Source organism: Podarcis filfolensis (assembly GCF_964270895.1).
Source record: "Podarcis filfolensis genome assembly, chromosome: 3".
Lineage (NCBI taxonomy): Eukaryota > Metazoa > Chordata > Lepidosauria > Squamata > Lacertidae > Podarcis > Podarcis filfolensis.
Window position 1 is genome coordinate 48,641,565 of NC_139606.1, and position 27,845 is coordinate 48,669,409.

At 41.5% G+C, this 27,845-nt stretch overlaps 1 protein-coding gene across 4 annotated transcripts in view; it reads left to right on the plus strand.

Annotated features, from left to right (window-relative positions):
• The window catches only part of GRIK2 (glutamate ionotropic receptor kainate type subunit 2), a 439,539-nt gene that overhangs the window by 165,408 nt on the left and 246,286 nt on the right, over positions 1 to 27,845 (plus strand). For all 4 annotated transcript variants that reach the window (XM_083608281.1, XM_083608278.1, XM_083608280.1 and 1 more), the window contains exons 4-6: positions 125 to 382; positions 19,266 to 19,447; positions 24,002 to 24,055. In XM_083608281.1, coding sequence (XP_083464407.1) covers positions 125 to 382; positions 19,266 to 19,447; positions 24,002 to 24,055 — 494 coding nt within the window. The remainder of the gene's footprint in view (positions 1 to 124; positions 383 to 19,265; positions 19,448 to 24,001; positions 24,056 to 27,845) is intronic.

The following is a 27,845-nucleotide window of genomic DNA, read 5'->3' on the forward strand; positions in this document are numbered from 1 at the left end:
CTTTGCCTGTAGAGAGAGACTTGCATCAACAGCAAGCCTGCTTGAGCAGATGACTGCCTGAAAAAACTATCACTGTGTGTGTTATTCTCTGCACACTGTTAATCATACTTTCCTTTCCTTTCAGCTTGTGATCAGCTCTCTCTTGGAGTAGCAGCTATCTTTGGACCTTCGCATAGCTCTTCGGCTAATGCAGTGCAATCTATCTGCAACGCTTTAGGGGTTCCACATATACAGACGCGCTGGAAGCATCAGGTTTCAGACAACAAAGACTCATTCTATGTCAGTCTTTATCCAGATTTCTCTTCACTCAGCCGCGCCATCCTTGACCTTGTGCAGTTCTTCAAGTGGAAAACTGTCACGGTTGTTTATGATGACAGCACAGGTAGGTATCACTGTAGGACATTATGTAGCTGTATTTGAGGGCATGCATAATGTGTCATGTTCCTCTAAACAAGCAAATAAGATGTGATTGTGAGATTTTGTTGTGGACAATAGAAAATAAAATGCACAGATTCATCCTACCTACAACTCCTTCATTATGCATAACTTTTTCTATATATTTGATTTATAATGACATGAAAAAGGGAGAGAAGGATTTTAGATCACCGCATTAAAAGCTAGAGGTTTATCCGATTATTTGTCTAGGCATCTCAAGTCAAGGAAAACATCTGAAAATTTCATGAGGACAAACTCCTTTTTCCTGTTCCAGCTAGAAAACAGATCAGGAAAGATTGTCTGTTTTATGTATGGGTGTCTTTATTAAACAGAGGACTCTGTGACCCTTGCCGTTTACATTTTGTAGAAAGATTTGCAATTGTAAACCTGCAATTTGTTTTCATAAAGACTGCAAGCAAACCAGAGGTGTTTATCTGTAACATTTGGGGGGGAAACAAACCCAAAAGGGTGCAGGTTTTTGCATATACATCAGGAGCTCCTGTGTTAAGAAGCATTGGCCACAAAGTTGGGATCAGCTCTGTGTGCTGAATGTATATGTGCAGTTGTCCCTGTCCTTACTGAAGTTTGCTAAGAAACTTCATATGCAAAGGGAGTTTTGAACACTATACATCTTTCAGGATTCACTGAGATGGGCAGTTGGTGGGGAGGGTCAGTTCCACACACCTGGCCTCCCAGCAGCAGTGTCACTCCAGCTTACTGGAAGGAAGATCGGTGAAGCAGTGGGGAGCCTGGCACTGTTTGGGTGCACCAGTAGGAGTGCTGGATTAGCTGTACCAGTGCATCCACACTGTTCTGGCCTCACTTCCCTCCTTCTCTCCAGGTAAGTGACAGTGATGCTGTTGCCAGGAGGCCAGGTGTTCAGCAATGCCCTCCCTGCTGGGTGCTCCTGCACCAAGTTATATCTGGTGATGTAAATATGAGTACATAAGTCTTATTTTATTTTGGTTAGGTGTGTTTGTTTATCCAGATCTGTAGAGTTCTAGCCACAGAAAAATGGGAAGGGCTGTGGTTCATAGGTAAAGCACATTCTTATTGTGATTCCCCTACCAAGTACAGTGAATGGCTACTAGATGGAGGATGTTTCCAGTAGTGGCACCCTGGGTGTAGAATGCTCTCCCAGAGAGTCCCACCTGATGCCTACCTTGATAACCTACCTTGACTCAATAGAAAGCAGCTTCCTGTGTTCCATACAGCACACTGTTCATTTGCTCCTCTGAAGGCAATTTTCCTGTTGCAAGGGGGGAAAGTGGAATATATTATTAATGATAAGCATTGAAATTAAATGTATGCTTCTGATCACTGCATGTCTTTAAAAACCTGTGGTGTCAGTTTAAATACATACGGTTGCACATCTAACCCCACTTATCTGGGATTATCCCCACTGATTTCAATTAGAGTATGCATGGTTAGGATTGCAGCCTTACACCAATACAAAATAATAATATTCATGTAAAAAATAAAATTTGACTAAATTTAAATATAGGATTCTATTTTGATTTAGATATTCATTACATTATAAGGAACCATGATAGTTTCTGATCACCTAGCCTATATCCGTGTACTGCTTGGTTTTCCAAAGCTTGCCCAAAAGATGAAAATACATCTCCCCCTGCTCCAGTAAAGATATCCCCACGCAGGGAATTACTATTTTTGGTATTGAGTTCATGCTCATAACACTACAACTCACTGAAACCCAGTGAAGCTGAATGTTGGGAGATTCAAGACAGGCAAAAGAAAGTACTTCTCCACACAGCACATAGTTAAACTATGGCATTTGCTCCCACAAGAGGCAGGGCCATCACCTTTGATGGCTTGGGAAGAGGATTAGACAAATTCACGGCGCATAAGACCATCAGTGGCTACTGGTCATGACAGCTATACTCTGCCTCTGCTTCTGAATACCACTTGCTGGAAACTGCAAGAAGGGAGAGTGTTGTTATGGGTCTGCTCTGCTGATTCCCATAGACATCTGGTTGGTCACTGTGAGAACAGGGTGCTGGACTTGATGGTCCACTTGCTTGATGCAGCAGGCTCTTCTTACGTTATTACATTCATATCTATCTATCATCTATCTATCTATCTATCTATCTATCTATCTATCTATCTATCATCTATCTATCTATCTATCTATATCTATCTATCTCTATCATCTATCTATCTATTATCTATCTATCTATCATCTATCTATCTATCTATCTATCTATCTATCTATCATCTATCTATCTATTTATCTATCTATCTATGGGCCCCAGTCAGGCAGGCAGTCGCTGCACAATATAATTGCTGCATAAGACATCCTGGGGCCCCCACATATTGCTGTTGTAAATCATAGTTTTGGCATGTGGTGCAAAACACTCCTAACAAAGAGCTTCTGTGGTGTCCGTGCTTTGCATCACACCTTCAGTATTTTGTTTGTTTGTTTGGGTGGGGTGGGGTGAGGGCCTCCACTTAGACTCATAGAATTGTAGACTTGGAAGGGACCCAGAGGATCATCTCGTTCAAACCCCTGCAATGGAGGAATATGCAGCTTTTCCATATGGGAATTGAACCTGCAACCTTGGCGTTATTGGCACCATGCTGTAACCAACTGAGCTATTGCTCCATCTGAGGTGTGTCCAATTTGGTGCATCTATGATTGACCTGAATTCTGTTCCCTTTTTCTCTCTGTGACATCCTAAAGTCTAGATGAAACATATCGAGCTTGGGGCCACTAGCAATGTCATGGGGGAGACTGGGAAAGCTGTGGAACATTTGACCACTGTTTCCCCTAGCAATAAGTCAGTAAATTATCTATGTGCTTACAAGCCTCATAGGTGCATATGTAAAATAGCTCCCCAGAATTCACAAACCTAAGTGGAAGGATATTTAGCAGCAGGGAGATCCTAGGTGATTTTCATCTAGCCAAACCCTGACATTCAAATCTTAAGGGTGGCATGCCAGTGGTGCCCTTATATTTATGATGTTTGCACTTATAGGTGTATTAATACAGTGGGCGCCTCTCCTAGTGAAGAAGGGAGATGTTAATCAGCTGCAGAGAGCTGCAGGGCTCTCCAGAACAGAGGGGAAGGTGTCATGTGAGGCTGCAGGGGAAAGTGGCAACAATGGAATCTCTTCCGTTGGAGGAGGACTCCACTGGATCAAACACCTTTCCATGAATGCAGGAAAACTAATTAGAATACACCCTTTGAAAAGTGTGCATCCCTTTGGCAAAATCTCCACTTCTTCAATCTGTTAACACAATTTACAGGCCGCATGTTGTATTAAAAGTCATATTATAAATGCTTTATAGGAAGCCATTCATAATAAACTATTTATGGTGGTTGTAAGCATGGCACAGTCCTGGGCAGTTACAGAGTGCTGTGTACTTTAAGGGTGAACCATAAATAATTAATAATAATAACAATAAATATCTGATTTACAGGCCACTTGTTTCAAGCACTGAACAAGAACCTGTTAAGGGAGTGATAAACTATAGTTATAACAAAAAGGGATTTTATCTGTTGTACTTCATAACTATCTATTTCATTTTTAATGAGCATGCTGCAGATACATTGTTTATCAATTGCCTGAAAATGAAACCTTAATATCAAGGGGAACTCACTTTCCCTGTGATGTTCTTTATCATGGCAGAGCACATATCTCAGGACCATTGGCTTTGCAGCAAGGAAGGCCTGAGGCCTTAGTCATCTGCAGTTCTGCAGGGTTTGTTTGTCTCTGTTCCAGCAGTGGGAAGGTCTGAAAGGGGCCTCAAAGCATGTTCAGCCTTCCTACTTTCTTGTTCCGTGTGAGAAGATTGGTGGAGCATACACGATCAGCACATGCAGGACTGTTGGGGCAGGATTGGAACAAGGGGTGCCAAGTTGAATACAATATTGGGGGGCCAGGTAAGCCCCACCCCACATAATCCATCACAAGATGGACACACGCACACCATTTGAATGGCAATGCCCATCAACTGAGGGGCTATTTTATGAGGGGGCAAAGGGACCTTGGCCCCTAGCAGTTGGCTCCTATGATTGGCACACACACCCCTTCATTCCCTCAGCAGTTGGTGCCACAGTTCATGCATATTTGGCTCAACAACTGAAGAGGATTTCAGTCTGTGGCAAACTTTGCATTTTGCTCCAAATCTCAGCATTGCTGTAGCTATGGAAATATCTTTTTCTCTCTCTGAGAATTCTAAGCAAGCATCCATTGATTTGTGCTAGAGATGTACTATACCATCCCTGATGTGCACCTGCAAAATACCCACACATTTTAATTAAGCCTGCCTCTTTTATGTCAGGTAAAGCAAATGGCAAAGCTTGATCTCTTGTATTCCTCCCGAGGTCTAAAAAGACGAAATCCAGCTTTCCCCCTGGATTTCTCAAAAATCCAGTTACAAGAGCTAATCTTCTCTAAGCTGAAAGGAGGAGATCAGTCCTGTTCTAAAGAGTACTTTGTAGACAGTAAAGTTTTGAAGCAGGATTTCAAGTTGAAGCCTCTGTGGGGTAACAAGAAACCTGTTATCTTCACTCCTGATTTGCATAAGCCATTACTTGGTAGTACCTTTTGGTTACATAGTTCAGTGACATCTAATGGCATATGCAAATGTGTTGCTATAAGTTGAAAGGGGTATTTTCTTCCTATATTTTGCCAATTAGCATTTGCTGAGGTTGTAGGTGAAAGATTTAAGCATCCGAGGAAGAGCCTGTTTGTGCCTTTGAGTGAAAGCCAAAGGTGGAAAGAAATGATTCCAGAAATGAAGTGCTTTTAAGGTTATGTGCTGGAATAAAACTCCTCCCCCCACAAAAAATATCAGTTATACTTCAGAGCCTCCCCTTTTAAAGTTTTCTTTGTCTCTCCCTCCTCTTACATAATTAAACAACATCAAAATAAACAAGGGTCATGAGTAGGATGGAAATGTGCATTGATCAATGAAGGGAACTATTCAGTGCAATTCTATATATGTCTACTCAAAAGCAAGTCCCAGTCAGTTCAGTGGAACTTCCTTCTATTTACCTAGAAGTTGAAGTCATTGAACTCCATAGGATTTCTGCAAATATGTATAGCATTTCACTGTTAGCTATCCAAACACCAATTATTTCTTAATTATACACCCTTTCTCCACATATAAGCCAATGTTTTGTAGCTGTGAGGGCCAGTTTACAAAATACCAGTAACCAAAATCCAATGTATGTACTTGCTTGGAGGAAGGTGACTTCTCAATTAGGAGGTCACAGTTTATATTGAAATTATTGAAATTGCTGCTGGATATGTGCAGAATCTGCTGTTTTACACTCTCCTTTGGCTCTTGAAAGTGTACCTGGGAGAAGTCAGGATGGCTTGAATGAAAAAATACAGTGTGAGCTGCCCCTTGGTACGTGTGTGTTTAAGCACAGTTGTATTGAAGTAAGTTCTACTCTTAGCAGATCCACTTAAATTAACACACTAATGCTACACATGCCATTTAATTTTCCCCCTCCCTGACATAGCATTGCTTTCATGTAGATTATTCTCTTGCTATCCTATAATGTGAGCCATGTAAGATGGAAACATTTACATGGGTATTTTGCTATCTTAGTAGCAGTAGCTTTGTGGAAAATAATTGCACATGCCCTGTGGTGGTTCCTGTTACCATACATCAGTAATCTGATTATTATTTTGAATGGACAAGCAAGTACTACAGCTTTTACTACACTTAAATGCATCTGAATTAAATCTTGCAGGCGAAAAGTACAAAAATTCAAGGTGCATGGAACTTTTGATAACCAAGAAGCCAATCCACAGGACTCTTTAACCTCTAAGTTAACCTCAGTCCACATGACTCTTTAACCTATGGATTTACTTGGTTGGCCCAGCAATTATAGTGCAGCTTTCAGGAAAATAGTAACTTGTAGCCTTCCCTCATCATGGAGCTTCTTTCATAAGATCACTACGTTCAAAATTGATGGGGAAACATATTTCACAGTTACTGTTGCATCTTGAATCAGCCCAGGGGCAGTCTAGTTAGAAAGACATGAATTACAATAATAATAACTCAATACGGCAGAAAGCATCTCTTATGAATCTACAGATGGTATTGGCAAAAAGCAATTTATGCTGGTAGAAGCCTAAATATAAATGTTAACGGTGTTTTTTTGTTATTTAAAAAAAGGTGTGTGTATGTGTATGACATTTTCATTTCACAAAGAACTCAGACCTTTACCTCTCCCAAATGACTTTGGCATTCAGCAGAAGGCACTGTAAAACACACTATTAGTAAATAACACTTTCCAATCCGTTTTGTAGGGTGTGACGATATTGATTCTGGGTGGTATCATGTAGCTTTGTATCCTCTCAGTACAGAATATTTTAAGTGACCTATGCAATAATGCCAAGGGCAAACACAATTAGTAATTATGTGCTAGAGCTAATTACTGCATGGTGCCTTCCTTTTAATGGAAAGCTATTGTTTTATTAGTTCAGTATTGTTTAACTGTATTTGTTTCTCAGTGTTAAAAAGCAGAGAAAATTTATATTTTAATTATTGTTTTGATGGCTTTAGCGTCTCTGCATTAAGAATCTGTCATGACTGTGAACATTAATTTGACTTACATTTAAATATTCTGCTTTTTTATCCCCATAAATCATGTGAAGTTCATTGAGACTCTTATGGAAGGAGAAGCCTGGCTGATTGTTCTGAAAGTAAAGAATAAGAAGCTCATGCAGCTGAATAGTGTCAGGAATTGTCTGTGTGACAGCAGAGAATGTACCTCCCCCCCCCCTTTTAAAGTGAGATCATGGAAAGGGTGTATTGTTCTGGTTCTGACTGTTGAAGTATAGCACATTTTGTTTCCCCTAAAAAATTATATGGGACTCCATGAAGCCAGAGACACCGATTTGACATCAAAAGTCTTTAGCTGGAATATTGTGAGGGGACTGGGGGGGGGGGATGATGCTCAGCCTGATAGCGTAAAAGAAAAAGATCATATGCAACTTAAATAGAGCACTATATTACTGTTCAAATGTGTGTGTATCTTTAATGTCACACATTTCTCTAAGTCAGTCTAGCTAGTATAACCCAACAGTTAATCTCTTGTAAGGGCAATTGAGACTCACAGGTGAAATCAAGGCACAAAAGGCAAGGTCAGATCAAACAAGTAAAGTTGAGTTAAAAGTCAACAAGATCAAGTCACAGCAGGCAAGAGCCGATCAAGACAGGGAAAGTCCATTCAGAGTTTCTTTTAGGCAAAGGTCAAAGAAAAGCAGGAACTTGGATAGCTCCATTGAGTGAAGCTGTGTCCTGCTTTCATAGCTGTAGAAATACATTGTCTGCAGGAAATACATTGTCTGCTTCTGCAGGAAGCAGAATCCTTTCATAGGCTGACAGGGTGTGTCCTATGGTTGACTCCACCTCCCTAGAGGAGCTGGCTAAGTACTTAAAGGGAGCTCATCTGATTGTTGACCTCTATCAGGCTCGGGAGATGAAGATACTGAAGAGGACTCAACCTCTGAGCTGGTGGATGACTGCAGCAATGTTGTCCTTGCTCAGGATGGCTATTACCAAAGTCCGCCCCAAGGGAAAGGAAGCCCACCACCACTTGGGGTAATGGGGTCCTTGCTGGCAGGAAGGGGAGTGTTTTCCCACCCCATTCTACCCACTTGCCTCTGGAAGCACTGTTCACCCACCTGTATTTTAGGACTGTTCCAAACTAAAGACAAAGCCCACCAAACTATATTATAGTATATATTTTGGAAAGCAGTTTGTCTGTTTGTTTTCTAGATGCTCACGTGCCTAATAATCATCATAATATTGGTAATAATTTTATTATCTGCACCCCTTGTATCTGACTGGGTTGCCTCAGCCTCTCAAGATATCATTGCTAAACCTGGTATGAGGGTTCCTGAGATGAGGTTGGGCATTCTTCATTGACATTAAGGTGCCAGGTGCCATTTTGATTCAAGATGGTGGACTGAAACATCACTTTGATGTGTCTGAGCCTGTTTCTTGACATAGTTTGGGCTGCCTCTTGAGATAGTGTCGCCAAATTACACTACCCATTTAAAAACAACAATATATTTGTGATTTCTAACAATTCCCAGGCAGTGCCTGGAACTCCCCACTAGTATTAAACAAATCAAATAATAGGTTGCAAATTAATTAAATATGTTCAGTATGCTGTCACACAGTCCACATTCCAGCTTTTGGTTTCTATCATTCATTTAGAGAATATGCAATATTCATTTAACTGGGACTATAAATTTAATGTGCAGGTTTGCTGAGACTGAATTATTTTATGTGCTTCCTCACTCTTTTTTAATACATAAACTCTGGAAACAGAGATCTCGGGAGATTTTATTTCTTGCAGTCACAGTAACAGATGACTTTGGCCTCTCTCCCTCTTGCACTCCCCCTCCTCGTGCAGTCAGCTGTTCTGCACATGGATGCCAACCACTCTGAAGATCACTGTTTCCCCTCCATCAACTTCTGTGCCTGAAAACGTTCTCATTGGGATTCTGCACCACTTTTTGCTGCATAGTGATAAATCCTCATCCTCAACATTTGGCAGTTTAGGGAACAGTTTTCACAACATACATTTGGTTAACAGCCCTCATATATTTTACTGTCAAGACCGATTTTGCTATAGCATCTCCACAGGCACATGCTCAGTCAGTTTATACATAAAATAATGGATTAGGAGGGGGACATGTTAAGCCATCAGTCCAGTTAAGTAATCATCCAACATATGCATGTAATGTTGCCTGTTTAATGTCCCATTCTTATCGAAAGAAGGAACGAAGGTCTGATTTTAACACTGAAAGGGGTGCATAGTGAAGAGAACAGATTCTCCTCTCTACAGTGGCTTACCTAACCACAGATATTATCCTCAAGCACTTATTCCCTCAGCTGAACTTTAATACTAGAAATAATTTGGCCTGGCTGGAAGCCATCTAAGGGAAAGTACAGTAGGGATGTGAACCATAGACAATGGGAAGGTTTTGCAACTTGCATACCCCTTTTGCAATTTCAAATCAGATCCCCTCTTCCTTCTTTATACATTGCTAGGGCAGCTCTGTTTTTCAACACAGAGCACTCCTGTCATCACGTATAGAATTGCTTTGCATTACAATATGCTCTCTGTTATTGAGAATACATGATTGTTGACTCTGCTGCTGATATTTCTTCTGCTTTGTTCCATTCATCCTGCTCCTTTCAATGCGGTATTCCATTTTCTTCTGCTCCCTTGTAATCTTTCACCTTGTTGTATTATTTGTTGCCCCCAATACAGTTATTCCCAGACGGGATATCTGATGAATTGGCTTTCGTCTTGTGTATGTTTGCTGCTAGGCATGGTATTAAGCGCAACATTTCTGTGTTGTAGGCTGCATTTTTATAGCTTCACTCTGTTCTTCCTGGGAGTTACGTGACTATCAATAACCTTGTATGACTTATATATTATATTTGTAACCCACTTTCCTGCTGGCACAAAAAGTAGCATTCCAAAAAAGAGCAAATTCCAAACACAGATCAAATATAATAAAAAGCAATCATAGTGACAGAACGTGACTGAGAAAAGCACAAGCTCTCTACCTACCTACACATCCTACCGCCACCCCCAGGTCTCCAAAGCAAAATATTTTTAATATTTCCAGAAGGCTGGGAGAATAATGACCAAGTGTGCCTGCTACACTAAAGAATTCCAAAGCCTGTGTAAGTGCAAGGGATGAAAAGGCCTGCCTCACATTTAAAGTTGCAGAGGGGTGATCTGTATGAACAACTGCTCATTCATAAGAGGATACCACAGCAAATACTTCCAGAATTAAAGGCCCAAATCTCCCCATTGCTGCTCTCTGGAAACCAGACAGCTGAGATCCCTCTTGCCAAGTATAAATAGTAAAACAGAAGCTTTGTGTGCAAAGGTTCCTTGTTTAGTTCCCAGCATGTCCAGGTAGAGCTAGGAGATATGAACAGTCTTACCTGGATATGAACATTAGCTGAGCATTCACTGTGTATTATATGGAGAACTTGCAACTCTCGTCATTTCTTGGTGCACTTTGTTTTAGCTGTTGTTGAGGTTGTTTTTGGAGAAATTCTTGTCCAATTTATGCATGTGCAGCAGCAGCAGCAGCCTTCCAGCTGGCCGGCTTCACACCCTGGATGTGTTTGCATGCCTGGAACATCCTTGAACTCTGATAATGCCTCTTGCATGTCTGGGTGGAGAACTGGGAGGGCTGCATGGATGTCTGTAGAAATTAGCCTATCCTAGAAAGGTAAAATTTGCAATCATTGCTCTGCTCACTTCCACTTCTGCCCCACCATGCACTGGTGTGTGGTCTTTGGGTGATTTCCCAGAACAGAATGCAGCCCTCAGGATGGAAAATGTTCCCCCTCCATGCTGGGGAGCTTTTGCCAATCACTATAGACAGAACTGAGGTAAATGGACCAATGACTTGACTCTCTTGCTATGTTCTTCTGCTCTCTGCCAACTCTGTTCTTCCCTATCTTCTGTGTCACCGTCTTTCTCTGCTTCTTTGTTGTCTAAGTTTCAACTTTAAACCACATTAGATAACTTCCCACAGCCTTGACTTAATTGTGTTAGATGCTTCCCAAGAGGCTATTTTTTAAAAAGGAACCTCTTGCAGTCTTTTTACAAATGGAAGATGATAGTCAAATAAAGTCTATGGAGACTTCTCTAAGATTCAACTGATAGTTAATACATGGTAGTCAAGATTTGTGAACATATGGTAGCTAAGATTTAAGAACGTTTTGTGTATTGCTTTCTAATGACAGCCCAGAAAAGATAATATATGCTGGCTGATATGTAGGATATGGTTAACACCAAATTAGTGTATGTTGTTGTTGTTGTTTAGTCATGTCCGACTCTTCATGACCCCATGGACCAGATATAATGATATAATATGTGCCCTTTAGTTACTGCCATGTCTTTTCTGGTAAGTATTCAACAAGAAAAAACTTTGGAAGGTTCTTGCATTTGTCCTTGTTGCCTCATGAAAAAGATTTCTGTATGATTCAAAACTCTGCATGTTGTAGTTGTTGTTGTTTAGTCGTTTAGTTGTGTCCGACTCTTTTTGACCCCATGGACCAGAGCACACCAGGCACTCCTGTCTTCCACTACCTTTCGCAGTTTGGTCAAACTCATGTTCATAGCTTCGAGAACACTGTCCAGCCATCTCGTCCTCTGTCGTCCCCTTCTCCTTGTGCCCTCCATCTTTCCCGACATCAGGGTCTTTTCCAGAGAATCTTCTCTTCTCATGAGGTGGCCAAAGTATTGGAGCCTCAGCTTCAGGATCTGTCCTTCCAGTGAGGACTCAGGGCTGATTTCCTTAAGAATGGATAGGTTTGGACTTCCGGGTTGGCGCCTCTGGACAATGGTGGAATTCCTCTGATCGGGAGGAATTTGCTTCGTGGAAATTAGGGTCTGGCCGCCACGGCGAAGGCGAGGACCCACAAAAAATCACAGGCGGGAGAAGCCTGTGAACGTGGGATTCGGCTGGCACCTTTTGCGCCTCCCCTACTCGCGGGGAAACCCGGTTTCGGGGATCCGGAGCGACGTGGGGTGAGTGGCGCAGTGCTTCGAATTGACTGCTTCTTTCACGGAGTGAAGCCGCATTGCTGTTGCCGGAGAGCGCTGACTTTTTCCTGTGGACAATTTGATCTCAAAACAACTACCCGTGAGTAGAACGGAAAATTGGATTTTTAAACGTCTTAATTTGGCACTGAAACGGGGAGGTTTCAAACAGGAAGTCCGCCTTCCCCTTTTGTAAATAGACTGAAGCAAAGAGGCTGCAAGCTAAAGTCTTGGAAAGCCTTCCGTAAAGGATTAAACTTCCATCGGCTAAAATTATTAAACCCACCTTGGAAGCAGGAGAAGAGGGGGAAAATTTTGGATCGTGTAAGCCTGCAGGAGAGAGTGAAGAAAGTCAAATTACCACCGCTCTGAACCTGGAAACGGGCTGCTAGTAAGACTGACGTTTTGGAAATGCTCATTGACTGTGAATAGATCGTTCGTTGACAGCTAGTTAAATAAGAGAAATACATTGTCTCCATTGTCTCCTTCTGCGTTTAAAAAGGAGTAAAAGTAACTGAAAATTGAAACTAACTTTATTGCTTGAACTGTGCTTAAAAGGATTGATACAAATAGAAATTGTTTCCCCCTAGAGGAAGCCTTTGAAATTGTTACATGAGCTGAGCTGGGGGAATTTCCAGCTGCAAGATAAAAAACTGTGAGAATCTGGGACTGACCTTGGAGCGTTAAGAATGTTGACAGAAGAAGCCTTAGTGGTTGCATTATGTAAGATAAATGATTCACTGGAACAGCTCCATAAGAAGACTGATGTGATGACTATAAAAATTGATAACTTGGGACAAAAAGTGACTAATTTGGGACAAAAAGTGAACATTATTACAGAAACTATTCAGGAATCGATACAGGGATCTACTTTGACATGGCAAATTGTGGAGAAGGCGGGGGAGAAAGCTGTTGTTGTTGAACCTAAAGTAGCGCAAGTGGAGAGGGAGAGAGCCCCAGCCTTACAGATGCAATTTGATGACTATAAGTTGATGCTTTTTATGAGTGAATTTAGAGAAAGTCAGATTTTGAGGATTGGAGCCCCGCTTGGACTGGAGAAGGAAAGTTGGATAGATCCCTTCATGCAGGGATTTACTGACCTTTGGGACCTGGACTTGGGTCAGGAGGAGACTGGAGTTGTGGGGACCTCCAGATTTGGAGGAACTTTGAAATACGTCCTAAAATATCTTTTGAATCTTAGTTTTAACTATGGAGATTTGGCTGACCTGTCGAGAAGGAATAAAAACATTGCTAGGTGGGAATTTCCCCGAGATCTACTCTTCAGCATCAAAGGAAGGAAAATAAGAACAAGATCAGGAGAAGACAAAGTAAAGTGCATGTATAAATATGAAGAAGACTTGCAGAAGGGACTTAGAAAAGAGTTAAGAGCCTCGGACAGAAGATTACCAGGTTGATGGACTATATGGAATTGACGGAAAAGACTGGCAGAATCTGAGACCAGGGAGAAGAGACGGTGGAAGAATATTGGAAAAAGTTTAAAGTCTATATATAGAAATAATGTAAAATTAATGAGTGTTAGAAAAATGATGGAATGGAATTATATGGCTTTAGTAGAAATGTTATAATGAATTAAGCATAAATAAGTACTATAGTATTAATGGAAAATAAGGTTAAAATATGTTAAGATAACCATATGACAGAAAATAGAGAAAGATGGAAAGGATTTGCTGAAATAATTAATAGAAATGGAATACAAAAAGGGAGGTGAGAGGAGGTCGATGAAACAAGGGAATGAAAGAGAGGGTATTGAGATGGTATGATGTGTGTTTTTTGAATTGTTTTGGCTCTCGTTTTGTTTAATGTGTTAATGTTGTGTTGTGTATTGTTTATATATTGTACTGTATTGTTTTTTCTTTCTTTTTCTTTTTCTTTTTTTCTTTTCTTTTCTCCTTTTTGTAAGGTTTAAAAGTAATAAATATTATTTTTTTAAAAAAAGAATGGATAGGTTTGATCTTCTTGCTATCCATGGGACTCTCAAGAGTCTCCTCCAACACCATAATTCAAAAGCATCAATTCTTCGGCGATCAGCCTTCTTTATGGTCCAGCTCTCACTTCCATACATCACTACTGGGAAAACCATAGCTTTAACTATACGGACCTTTGTTGGCAAGGTGATGTCTCTGCCTTTTAAGATGCTGTCTAGGTTTGTCATTGCTTTTCTCCCAAGAAGCAGGCATCTTTTAATTTTGTGACTGCTGTCACCATCTGCAGTGATCATGGAGCCCAAAAAAGTAAAATCTCTCACTGTCTCCATTTCATCCCCTTCTTTTTGCCAGGAGGCGATGGGACCAGTAGCCATGATCTTAGTTTTTTTGATGTTGAGCTTCAAACCATATTTTGCACTCTCCTCTTTCACCCTCATTAAAAGGTTCTTTAATTCCTCCTCACTTTCTGCCATCAAGGTTGTGTCATCTGCATATCTGAGGTTGTTGATATTTCTTCCGGCAATCTTAATTCCGGTTTGGGATTCATCCAGCCCAGCCTTTTGCATGATGAATTCTGCATATAAGTTAAATAAACAGGGAGAAAATATACAGCGTTGTCGTACTCCTTTCCCAATTTTGAACCAATCAGTTGTTCCACATCCAGGTCTAACTATAGCTTCTTGTCCCATGTAGAAATTAGTGTATAGATAATTATAAATAATTGCCCTTTTCCTCTTCCTTTTTATTGACTAGTGTACTAATGTAACTAAATATACTAGTAAGAAACACTGATTCAGGAAGGGGTTTGTGTCAGAATCCCCTGCTAAAATGAAGGGGAAAACCCTTCATTTTAGCCGTGTCTTGAAGTCATTGTGATGTCAGTTGACTGACCGTCAACTGATGTCAGTTGACTGACAGGTAGGCAATCTCATGAGACGAATTCTGATAAGGATCTTAGCTGGAGACCCAAAAGGTTTCCCACCCCTGAAGTAAATGGTGGATCCTGCAGTTCTGCTTTTTCTGTGAATGGGGTAGACACAGTATGACTTTCCCATTGCATTTAGTTTGGCTTTCTTAAGTGACAATAAACATGTCCATCTGTTGCTGATTCTTGTACTAGCCAAAATTGTTTCATCAATTTGGGAAGTCTAACTATTTTACAGTTGGTCAAAGTTTCCTGTAAAGGCATGTGTGTGTACATTTAGTTATGGACCAGTTTTATGAGATTTAACAGCAAAAACTATGCCTTACCCCCAATATATAAAACAATCCAGTAATCACGGGGGGGGGGCACATATATCAAGGATGAGGAACCTATGCTTCTCCATGTGTTACTGAACTACAGCTCCCATCATCCCTGATCATTGGCCATGTTGGTTGGGGCTGATGGGATTTGGAGTCCTACAACAACTGGAAGGCCATAGATTGTCCGTCTTTCATGTAACACTTCTACTTAACTGGTGCAGAAATGGCTTTTAGATGAGCAGAAAATGCAACTTTGTTTGCAGCCCGTTGTTGTATGTAAAATATTCTTGTACAGCGTTAATGAGAATGATAAATAGCTTGACAGGCTGGCCAGGTGGCATGGCTGTGGCATGTAAGGTTGCTGAACAGGAGACCTGGGTATTTGGAGCAAATTTGGGATGCTTGTTTCCCAGGGCTGGCGGAAGTAGAGCATGAAGAGGAGGTGATGTGATTGATCTCTTTAGAAGAAGCTGCCAGCTGGAGTGCTTGCAAACCGCTCCTCCTATTTCTCCTTAAAGTCAAATTGATGGCAGCTTCTGAAAAGAGCTACCATTCACACATTTTTCTAACCATTGAGCTGTAGAGCTGAAAGCACAGTTACTCCTAAAGAGGAGGAACAGCTTATTTAAAGGGTCAGAAAGAGACACATATGGTGAAACAATGGCAGGGAACAGACCCCTGTTCTATGCAGCTGTTCTTTCTAACCTGTTTTTAAAAAATGATTTTGGAGCGGCAATTCATCTTACAAGGGTACATTTTATTTTTCTTATAGTAATTCTCCCTATCAAATATGCAGCCATTTATTTCCCCTCTGGAATTTAAAATGGTATTTTACAACCTCTTACTTCAGTCTAGTTAAAAGTGCTACTTTAATTTTCGAGGGGATTTCTACCCCAGGGTTTTTAAAGTCTTTGTAGTCAAGCAATCATCTAAATTGATGTTATATTTCTAACAAAAAGCTCTTGCATATGTTGTAACACTTCCCCCTCCTTCCCTCCCCATTTCACAGTCTCTCATTCCTCTAACCTGTTACTGTGGATGAATTATACATTGTTTTTAGCTCTGCGGTTAGAAAATATATTGTGGTAAAATAATTGAATCTATTACCTGTAGAATTATGGCAGCAATACAAGACAGCATAACTCCCGGCTGTTTGGGAGTGGGAATGCTGTTGACTGAAGGGACTCTTGGGATTGAATGAGTTTAATATGCCAGTAGGCAGGGGATTCTACAGATAACAGTACCATGTGCTTTGAGTAATATGGGCCTTGAGCAACAGGAACTGCGTGGGAACAATAGGGGTAGAAGAAGCCTCAGGCAGTGCCAGTTAGAACACCAGAGATTGTGCAGAAATAGTGTGTGTAGGGTTTATTGGAAGGCCAGATATGATATCAACAAAAGCTCCCCGCTACTTCTGCAGTATGTATAAGTTCCTCCTATTTTACACACAATATATCTTCTGATTTGTTCCATTACTTCCACTATGCTTAGGATTGTGAATGTTTGTAAAAAGTTAAGTGAAACCCTTGGAAGGAACAGGAGGTTCAAAGTGAAGAACGTACCCTCCAACATTTCTCAGATGAAAATAGGAACGTCCTATTTGATGATGGTGATGGTGATGATGATGATATTTGTACCCCGCCCATCTAACTGGGTTGCCGCAGCCACGCTGGGCAGATTCCAACATATAAAAAAACACAATAAAACATTAAACATTAAAAACTTCCCTATAGAGGGCTGCCTTCGGATTGCTCAGGGATCAGATAACTCCATACCCACCAACATTTCTCCTATGAAAATAGGGAGGTCCTAAGGAAAAGTGTAGGATGAGGGTGGCACTGTGGTCTAAACCACTGAGTCTCTTGGGCTTGCCAATCAGAAGGTTGGCGGTTCAAATCTCCGTGATGGGGTGAGCTCCTGTTGTTCAGTCCCAGCTCCTGCCAACCTAGCATTTCAAAAGCATGCCAAAAAGTTCAAGGAGATAAATAGGTACCGCTCCGGCAGGAAGGTAAACGGTGTTTCCATGCACTGCTCTGGTGTCGGTGTTCCATTGTGCCAGAAGCGGCTTAGTCATGCTGGCCACATGACCCGGAAAAACTGTCTGTAGACAAACGCCGGCTCCCTTGGCCTGTAAAGCGAGATGAGCGTCGCAACCCCAGAGTCATCTGTGACTGGACTTAACTGTCTGGAGTCCTTTACCTTTTAAAGGAAAAGTGGGACATTCTAGGATTAAATCAGAAACTGGGAAGGCTTCTGTAAATCCAGGACTGTCCCTGGAAAATAGAGACACTTGGAGGGTCTGTGCTCACTTTCCTGAACCACCTTGATCAGTCCATCTTTGTTCAAGTAGAAAAGTGCCCCAGCACTTGCCTACATGGATTTCAGTAGTCAGTAGATCTTACTGTATATCGCCAATGGCCATGACAATGACTACATGGATTGCATTAAGCTATAGCTTGAGGTTTCTCTTGATTGATTTTCTTTCTTTCTTTCTTTCTTTTTTTAAAAAAAGTATGTCTGGTTATGTCTAATGGTTAGCTCTAGGCTCACTGAAGTGTGAAAGCACTTATACTAGGAACTGGACTGAGACCACTTCAAATCCATTGTATTGTAAACTTGCTAAAGTGCTTTCAGATAACATGGGCTGAATTCTTTCACATAACGTTCCTGATTTTCTCCCGCTAGCATTTTGCTCTAAAAACCTGTGTGGTAAAAAAAAAAATCTGTGCAGCTTAGTGTGAAAACCTTTTTTCCTGCCTTTTTTATTTTTTTAGGTGTGAGCTAAAAATAGTTTTCAGTGCCCTGGACAGTCATGCTTATTTTTTTTCAAAATGGTAAAAGCAAATGAGTGCTAAAATCTGTTAAGAGTGTTGTGGTGAAAATATATTTCTTTTTTAAAACTAAAATATTTTTCAGCCATTTCTCACATTCATCTAGTATGATTTTGATCATTTTCAAAAATAGAGACATCTGTACAGAGTATTAGCTGTACAGAATATCAATCCATAGTAGAGTTATACTTTGACCTATAGGCATAGAAACAGTAACATTTCAAATTTAAGTAATTCAAACTTATTTTATTATATATATTATGTTTTTTCACTACGCACATAAATCATATACAAAAGCAAATACTTTGAAAACAATACTTTGAATTAAGCAATATGAATATAGTGTTTGTTTTTGCATGGCCCCACCTTATACTATAGCATTGTTACTATGCATCATATGCTTTTTTTTTGCTAAGACCTGATTAATCATTCTGCTGCTGTTATGGACCATCTCTCTCTCTCTCTCTCTCTCTCTCTCTCTCTCTCTCTCTCTCTCTCTCTCTCTCTCACACACACACACACACACACCATGGCAAGGGGTCCTTGTGACTAGTGCAATCTATGTAAAGCGGCTTACTATTTTGATTGCCCATGCAAATGCCTCACCTTCCTGAGAGATGTTGGCATAGAAGCTTTCCACTTAAAAGAGTCAATCTACATGATAAGACCTCTTAATATGTTATGACAGGGTTGACTGAAGTTCCTTCCATGCAGAACTTAATGAATGAATAACTGTAGTGAATGAGGCAACCCCCATAACTGATTTAGAACACTGGTGCAGATTTTTTGTGTGAATGTCCATGCTGGTCTACAAAACCAAAGTTGCATGTAAAACCAGATAGATTAGTCTCTTAGAGTAACTAGTGTGATTACAAACTATTAGTGCAGCACACTGGTATAAGTGAATTAGAGGATTGCTACATATTCTTCAGTAGAAAATACCCTAACTCCCAGATAAGGAAGATTTGTCCATATCTGAGAAGGTAATCCGAACTCAGGCTGCTTACTGTCTATCAATATTAGGAAAGAAGGAGGCAGAGAAGCTGCTTGGAGTTGGGATTTTATTTTTAAACATGAATTTCCATATTCACATGCTAGTGAATGCAAAAAGGAGGAAAATTTGAATGTGTAAAAGCTATAAAGGGGGGGAGGGGGTCTGGCTGCTCTTACAAGATCATATTTTCACTTCAACGACTTAACCTTGGGTCTCCTTTGTCTCTTTTTCTGCTGAAAAGGTCTCATTCGATTGCAAGAGCTTATTAAGGCTCCATCGCGGTACAACCTGCGACTAAAAATCCGCCAGTTACCAGCTGACACAAAGGATGCAAAGCCCTTGCTCAAGGAGATGAAAAGAGGCAAGGAGTTCCATGTCATCTTTGACTGCAGTCATGAAATGGCAGCAGGCATTTTGAAACAGGTAATTACACCCCTTTCCTAAGTACAACTCTAAGGTAAGCCAGAGACGGTATTGAAGTGAAGATTTGGGAAACCTAGTTATGATGATGGAACCCTGTTAGCAGTGACCAGAGTTATTGTCACGGCACATGAAACATTGACTCTGGAATGGTCAGCCTGTGGCCCCTAGGGCTGCACGAGGCCCTCTACCTAATTTCATGAAGCCCTTGCCCTAGTTTCAAAAGCCTTCTGTCAGTGATTAGTTCAGACCTCTGGAAAGAGCAATCTATTGTTCCTCCAGCAGCCTGCTGGGTGGGGAGCAGTTGAGAGTGATAGTGCGTGCGGGTGGGGAGAGAATCAGAAAGACAGCCGACAGAGGTGCCAGAAAAGAGAGTAGCCTGAGCCACCTTTGGTTTGGTGCCCCATGTGTCTTCTGCTCCATCTATTGATTAGTATATGGACCCCAGCAGGTTGCCCTAGAGGGAATGTAGTTCTCAATCATTCCAGGGTGCAGTCTGATGGCACATGAGGCCACCACTTTGTTGAAGTCTGGATCTATGCCTGGATAGGAGACTGCGATATAGAGGTGTGATATAAAAGTAAGAAAGCAAAGAAACAAATATATGGTTTCCTGTCCCTGCACTAAACCAATGCCAAAAGCAAAGCAAGGGAAAAAGGAAAACATTCATTCCTCAAATGGCTCTTGAATTCTGAACCATAATATGCAGGAAAGGTGCCTCTATATGCTACCAGAAGTATTCTAATAATGTGGATTGTTTACTTTAGTCGGGCAGGCTGCTACCCTAGAGTAAAACTTCCTGAGTTATTTTCACCTCTTCTTCATCCGACCATTGTTACCTAAAGCCTCAATATATCTAAATTGGTGTGGTCAGATTGCTTGCACTCCACAGTTTCATCTGTTTGGATGTGATCAGCGTTCACCAAGAACCTCTCCCCAGTCACATAATAACAACAGCAGTACTTAAAAATGTTGGCACCACAGAGAGTTCCAAGTGAAGAGGAGAACATTTCTAGGAGGTCAGAACCTAAAAGCACTGAGAAAGTATTATGGTCTTTAATATAGACCCAATATTGGGACATGTGCAGGCTCCAGAGTGCCTTGTATGTGGTAAGGGTGTTTTCGAAAACAGGTCCACATCATGACATTGGTGAACTGGATCCCATACTGACTTGCCCACTAGAAGGCAGAACTATTTCCATCTGGGCTTGAAGTGAGTGACACTGCTGGAGGAGAGCAATGTAAACCTTAAGCTCTTCATTCAAATTAGCAGGACAGATTTATTTGGGCTGGGTCTGAGTCACGTGTCAACCTAAGTCTTGGTGTTTTCTACAAAATAGTTATTCACAAAGTCACAAAATGTGCATTACCTTGGTTTAATTACGATATCTCGTTTATTGGACATGGTAGTCTGCTCTAGCACAGAAGTTTGTATCTTGCAAAGAGGTGGGTAAATATGTGCACCTTTCCTTTCCTTGAAGCTTTTGTTTGGAGACTGCCATTGTTCAACCACCTGAACAGTGGAGATGGAAACTAATGAAAACTTACTTTGTCTCCTCTGTCCCGTGGTCTTACTTGTGTTCATAAATACAGGTGAGATCTTAACTTTTTAGTCTGTTCATGGGAGGAGAATTGTGCTCACAGAAGGGATCCTCTCAGCAGTTCTGCCTCTGTTCACAGATCAAAAAGTTAAGATCAAAGCCATACTTTTGTTGGATCGCAGCCTAAAAGTGCAACAAAAATTGCTGATGTCGTTTGAATATTCATACGCTTTAAAACACTTGAGTCCAGAGTGTTTACTAGTTTTGTGCTAGCTAAAAACCCAGCAACCTGAACAATAAGTTAGTCCATCAGCCAAGTTGCATTATTTATAATGGACCAATAGGTTGTAGGTGAGCAGCAGCTGTGGCTTTTATTAGTTTCTCTGTCAGCAAAAACAGCCCTGTACTATATAAGTATTAGAGCAAAGTGGAACCCTGGCTTTATCACTCCCATCTCCTTTACACAGTAAAAAGATTTTCTTTGCTGAATTATCTCTTTCCCATCTTGCTTATTAATGGCAAGGATTTGTTCTGCCTAATGCTCCAAATATACAAAACCAATTCTCAGGCTACTTCCTTGAGCAGATCAGGAACATTGACTTGAATATATGCAGCCATGGATTTACTTTTCTTAGGAGTGCACTTTTTGCATATGAATTATTTTGTTAAATATTTCTTTTCTTTCCCTCTTGATACTCGAAGCACTCTAGTTCATTTAATAACACAAGTGTCTGTGTCTTTTTAAAAATTAGGCTTCAGCACTGATATGCAAAGTGCCCCCATACCTTGCCACCCGTATTTGAGTTGATTATGTGTGTAACAGCATGATGAGAGTTTCATATTCTGAATCCATGCTACATATATTTTGCAATGAAGAGCACTGCAATGCATTCAGCTGGCAAAGGATGAAAGCAGCTGCATTTTAATACTCCTATTTATTTTCACACATCTTATGCAAGTTGGCTTTAAGACTTAGTGGTGTTGTCTAGAACCAAGCCTTGCATTCCCCCAAGCCTCTGGTGTAGGAAAAGAGAAGAACAAGCACTGTTCTCTTCGCTGACTTCCTTCCTTGGAGCATGAGGTGGCATAGCATAAATGCCTGCTCTGAGTTGCCCCCTCTCATGCTCCAAGGTCTTTGATGTGGGGAAAAAGATATAGAAATTCTGCAACTCTGCTCTGGAATATCAAAGCAAGCAAATTAGCAGCCTTTTCTGACCTCGCCTTCTCCGTTGAAATCTTAAGAGGCTTGTGAGCCGGGGTCTAATACGTTCCTGGGGTATGACTGGACTGTGTCTTACCTCTAGCCCACCTACCCATGTGGGTAGGTGAGAACATTACCCTTTCCTTCTGCTGTAGCTTAAGAGCCAGAAAGTGGCAGTCTGATGCACTTGCATGTTTGTAATGGAGAATGAAGCCCACTCTGGGATTTGGATACAAAATGGAATAGACTTCCCTACCCCTAATCTATATCTGGTGTACATTCCCATCACTGTGTAGCAGTCCTAGATGCTGATTTTTCAACCCTTCCTCTTAATTCTTAAAAATCCATATCAGAAGATTAAAGTTATTAGCCATAAAGCATGGTGCTGATAACACCAAGATTGCAGGTTTGAACCCTGTATAGGACAGCTGCATATTCCCGAATTGCAGGGGGTTGTATCAGATGATCCTCAGGGTCCCTTCCAACTCTACAATTCTATGATTACTTACCACACAAAGAAGACGGGTACAGTGACCCTTCAGGGATATGCTTTTAGCCCCAGCCTCTGAGGTCACACCAATTTCCCCAGACTCTCACATGTTTAGGCTGCAGCAGGGAGCCTCAGGGAGCTGTGAAGGTGTTCAACCTAAACTAATGAAGTAAGAACCACAGGACTTTGGCAGCAGGGCTGAAAGTGCTGCCCTGTTGTATCAGTGTTCTCTTTTGATAAACAAGCCTGAAATAGGCTGTTCTTTGTGCTTCTGTTTGATTGTCTCTTGGTCATCAGAACAGCCTTAATTCCTCTGAGGAGCTGCCCTGTTTGGTGATCTTTCAGGCATTCTTCTCTGTTTTGCCCGTCGGTCCCACAGAGGGAAAACACTGCAGAGAGAAGGTGTGACTCAATCACAGGGATGAAGCAAGGCACCTTCCTGATTCTTGTCATTCAAGACTCCTCAGTGCTCTTTTGTGCACCTCTTTACAGATTTATTTAGCTTCAATTTCAGCTCATATATTCACAATAGCTCTTCCTATTTTCATCCATTTGTCTACATGACACCATCTTGGTGGATGAAGGAAGTTAGTTCTGACCACGGCAACATTAGACTCAGTCTCACTTATTAATCCAAGAAATGATTATGGAAAATCTAAACTGCACAGCTGAAGCTCATGTGCTGCTTAGAAAGATTTGGAAATAACACCGGGGAGTTGGAAAGTAGCCCTGGTGCTTTATATGAGCCATTAATGCTTAAAAAATGTGCCTGCAGTGCTTGAAGCTTAAGTGCTGCTTGTGGGGTAGGGTGTTGAAGTGTTCTGTGTTTGCTGCCAGCCTTCAACCTCCCTTTTAATTGAGTAATATTGTTCACTTGGAGTAACTCTACATTTTTCTCATTACGTATCCTTTCTGGTGAAGACGTATAATAAATACAATTAATTGAACCATTCTCGATTCAGATCTTTGGTTGGCAACTGAAAGCTCCCATTAATATGTAAAACTGTAAGCTTCTTTCACATTTGCAGCCCTAAACAGTTCACTAATAATCTTTCTATCAGCAGATTTGCTTCATAAATTCCTTTAATAGCAAGTAATCTGCTCCAACTGCTAAGGAATGATTTGCTTGACCTAATTTTAATATGATTCCAGCCCTATAGTTTCATCCCAATGGTATTCTTCAGAGAGCCTTTCATTATTCATATAGGTGTGATTAAAAGCAATGCTATGTGTAACCTTATAAATATTAAAAGCAATGTTATGTAACTTTAAAATAATAATAATAATAATGTGTGTGTTTGATTCCCCCCACCCCTTCCCTTTAGGCTTTAGCAATGGGAATGATGACAGAATACTATCATTACATCTTTACCACATTGGTAAGTAGCTTATAGGAATCTGCTGGCGGTCTCAGACAAAGGCCTTTGGTTTCTTAATTATATTGCTTGACAAAGTGAAAGTGGTCTCTCAGGAATAGAAGAGAAAGAAGTACTGAGTGTTTTCTCCTCTTGATTTTGATAAGTTGCAGCGGAAGCTCTGGAGGATGTTTTAATTAATGTTCGTAAGTTTTATCCTGGAAAACTGACACTCCTTGCGACGAAAGTGGAGGGCAGAACTGATTTTACAGTTTTGCAGACAGTTATTTGTTCTGGAGAAACACACAGCATGCAGTTCAGAACGAGCAGATCTCTTCTCCCTTCTTTTTGGAGGAGACTTGTTTGATCCTATTTGTTTTGCAGTAAAAAAGTGTTTGTCAACACCTGGGAACGTTTCGGGTTTTTAGACAGCTTGTTGTATTTTGGCTCTTGTAATTAGATGGGGGAAAGTTCTATCTGAATCAGAATAGCTTTAGTCCCCTTTGTACACTTGGTAGCCACTTGAAAGAATAGACAGGAGCACGGAGGAAAGTCTCTAACCATTTGCCTCCCTAAGTCATAATGAGATCGTGCCAAAAATCTGCTTTCTTGCATTCTAGTTTTTGCCCCACACCCTTAGAGGAACTCACCAACATACAGGCAGGACTTGGAGCTCACAAACAACCAGAAAACTGCCGTTGTTAGGCTTTTAATAGATGTACATTATAGGAAACAGAGCAGCAATCCTGAAAGTTTTGCAATAGTTTCTAGATCCATTCAAAGGGTTTTCGCATTTGAAACCTTAAATTCTGCCTGTGTCCAGAGTGACCGCTCCCTGCTTAAAAAACTGGGGGCGCCCTTTGCGTGGACGCGTGCAGCCCCTAGATCTGGAGCGGCTCCAACAACATAGGCTTGGCTTTGCCTTCCCTCAGGTGGGATGCCTGGAGGTCTCCGCCTACCTCAGTCAGTCGTCCAATCCCACCTGGGGGAAGCGTTGCCAAGGAGACCAGGTCAGGTAGGGGAGGGATTACCTGCCCACACAATAGAGGGAGGATCTTACCTGGGAATCCTCACTTGGCTCCAGAGCTTCTCCCACCCTACCCACCCTCAGTTAATGTCTTATTTTACAGGTTAATTTTTCTTCACAGGTTTTGCAGGTTAACTTTTCTCCACAGGTATGCGGGCGCTGCTACGTTAAGGTCGCTGTTAAAGGGCCGGAAAGGAATTTCCCTGCATTGGCAGGTTTCGCCTTTCCCGTAGCAAAACGTCACAACTTTGGCGGTATCAGGCCTTGGGCGGAATCCTTTTGTCCATCTTCCTCTTTGCGGCGGCGATACCAGGGTTCCCCGTTAAAGGGGTTTTCTGTAGGGAGGCTTTGACCGTACGCCGAAAGGTCGTCATTGCTCTCCCCTGCGGCGGCGTTACGGGGGCGGCTATCTCTGCTTGAACATATGTTCTCCAGAGCCGGCCCATCCCCCACACACACACTTGATAACCCTGATGCTCCCTAGGTCCCCGGCTGGGGACTGGGGAGGGAGAACGCCCAATGCCTGAGCCAAGGTCTACCCACATTTGAAATTTAATAAAGTTGTGGCCAATTTAATCCCATAGCACGTTGTCTTGAGTCGTTATTCCACATGACGGGGGGACCGCGCGGGATCTGGGGACTCCGCCTGTCCACGCAATGTCCGATGGAGCATTCCTTCCTGTGTGGGGAAGGGCCATTGCTCAGTAGTAGAGCATCTGCTTTCCATGTGGAAACTTCATTCCCTGGCATCTCCAGGTAGGGCTGGGAGGACCTCCACCTGAAACCTTGGAGAGTTGCTGCCAGTCAGTGTAGACAGTCGTGAGGAAGAGATACCAATGGCATAAGGCAGCTGATAGTCTCATGCACCCAATGAGGCTTGTATTGTGTGGAAAGAATGAGATGACTAGAAAGGGACATGCATCCTCATTCCAGTTAGCAGCCTTCTGCTGTCAAGCAGCATTTGTTGGTTTTGATATGTCTGTGGAGGAGAGGCAGAGTGGAGGGGAGAGAGAAGCCTAGCAGATTAAAGTGGATTTCAAAATGAGCCACTTTCAGATGCTGCTGCTGCTGCTGCTGTAAATGTCAGTCGCCTGCTGCATACTTTATCGGCACAGATTTCTTCTGGATGTTCCTGCTGGAGATCCCGAGCGATCCAGTGGTTAAGCCCAAAATTATGGCAAGAAGGCAGTTCTATGGCTGATTGGACCAAGCCTAGTAAACTGGCTTGCTGCAAGTCTGTCTCTCTAAGTTCCTTCGAAGAAAGAGCAAGAGGCCGGGCCAACCCATAAATGAATCGAATAAATAATAAAATAAATATGCCGTATAAGTTCTGCATTTCATGATCAGACTTCTGGACTAATTACGTATCCCCATTTGCTAATTAGGTCTCGGGAGCAGGCTGTTGGGAGGGTGGTTGTCCCCCCCCCCCGAAGAATTGAATGTAAACTTCAGCAGTTGACAACTGAGGATAATTTGGGACATGCCAGGAGATGATAGATTTTTATGCTCAGCGGAGCCATGTAACTTCTATCACTTTTTGGCTCCTCTGCTTTATTAATTACTTCTTACCTGACACAGCGAAAGTCGTGTCCAATAAATTTTCTAGTCACGCTGTTTAGCTGTGCTGTTTGGAAGTGTACTTTCCCATGATTGATTTGGAGCCTAATGTAATAGCTCATTAATTCTCTGAACTGTTGTGCATATTTATTATAGTTTTGAGTAAACAGGAATGTGTTTAAATTACATAATTATTTATGCTATTGTCCAAGGTAGTCTGGAAGCCACCCAAAATTTAAAAAGTCGGCGGGGGGTGGGGGGAGAACTTTGGGGCATTATTTCAAGCAGTTTTGCACCTAGCCAAACCTGTTTCCATATGCTGTGGGGGAAATTTGCCACCTCCTATCATGTCTTGGTCATGCCATCTCTTAAATTGTTATTGAGAAGTGCTAGACACTTTTGCACATTCACTTCTGTTCTCTCCTCCTAAAACACTATAGTCAGGAAGATGGACTATAGTCAGGAAGATGGACTAAGTCAAACTATATATGGTAGTGTGGGTATGTATACTGGAAGATTAATGTGTGATTGGACTATATCTTGCCAGATAGGTAATTAGGTCTTGGCACTTTTCAGCTGTGTAATAATACTGTATAATTCTTACTGCTTCTTCTCTCCCCCCCACCAACTAAATAGTGTCTTAAAACAAAGGTGGAAGGGCAGCTCAGTGTTTTGGAAAGTCACTGTGCATTGTAGCATAGACCCAGAAGAAGCATCTACGTGACCTAGTCACATTGTGAAAAATGATACTATAAACTCTAATTGGAATTTGGAATGTTAACTATCTCTGAGATTAGCTTGGGTTCTTGCATTAACAATGAACAATTAATCATATGCCACTGTCTTGGAAGGGGAGGGGGCTACTGCTGTGCCTTCTCTCGTTCTCTCTCTCTCTCTGTGCGTGTGTGCACTGTTCTGTCTGTCTGTCTGTCTCTCCCTGCCTTTTACTGAATAAATAAGCGCATCTTGTTTGATCCCTGCCAAAGCACTGCTGCTTCAGAAACTAATAACAAAATTTCAGCCTTTGGCAAGAAAAGTAAAACTTCACATTTCCCATACAAAGGCTAATTTTTTGTCCAGTTAATAGAAGTGGACATTCCTGCCTGTTGAAATCAGGCAGGTGCCTTCACTGTACTCTTTTTATTTTGTTGATATGTTTACCGTTTTCCATATCTATGCTGAACAAACTAGTTAGAGCGGTACCTTGGTTTGCATACGTCTTGGTTTGCA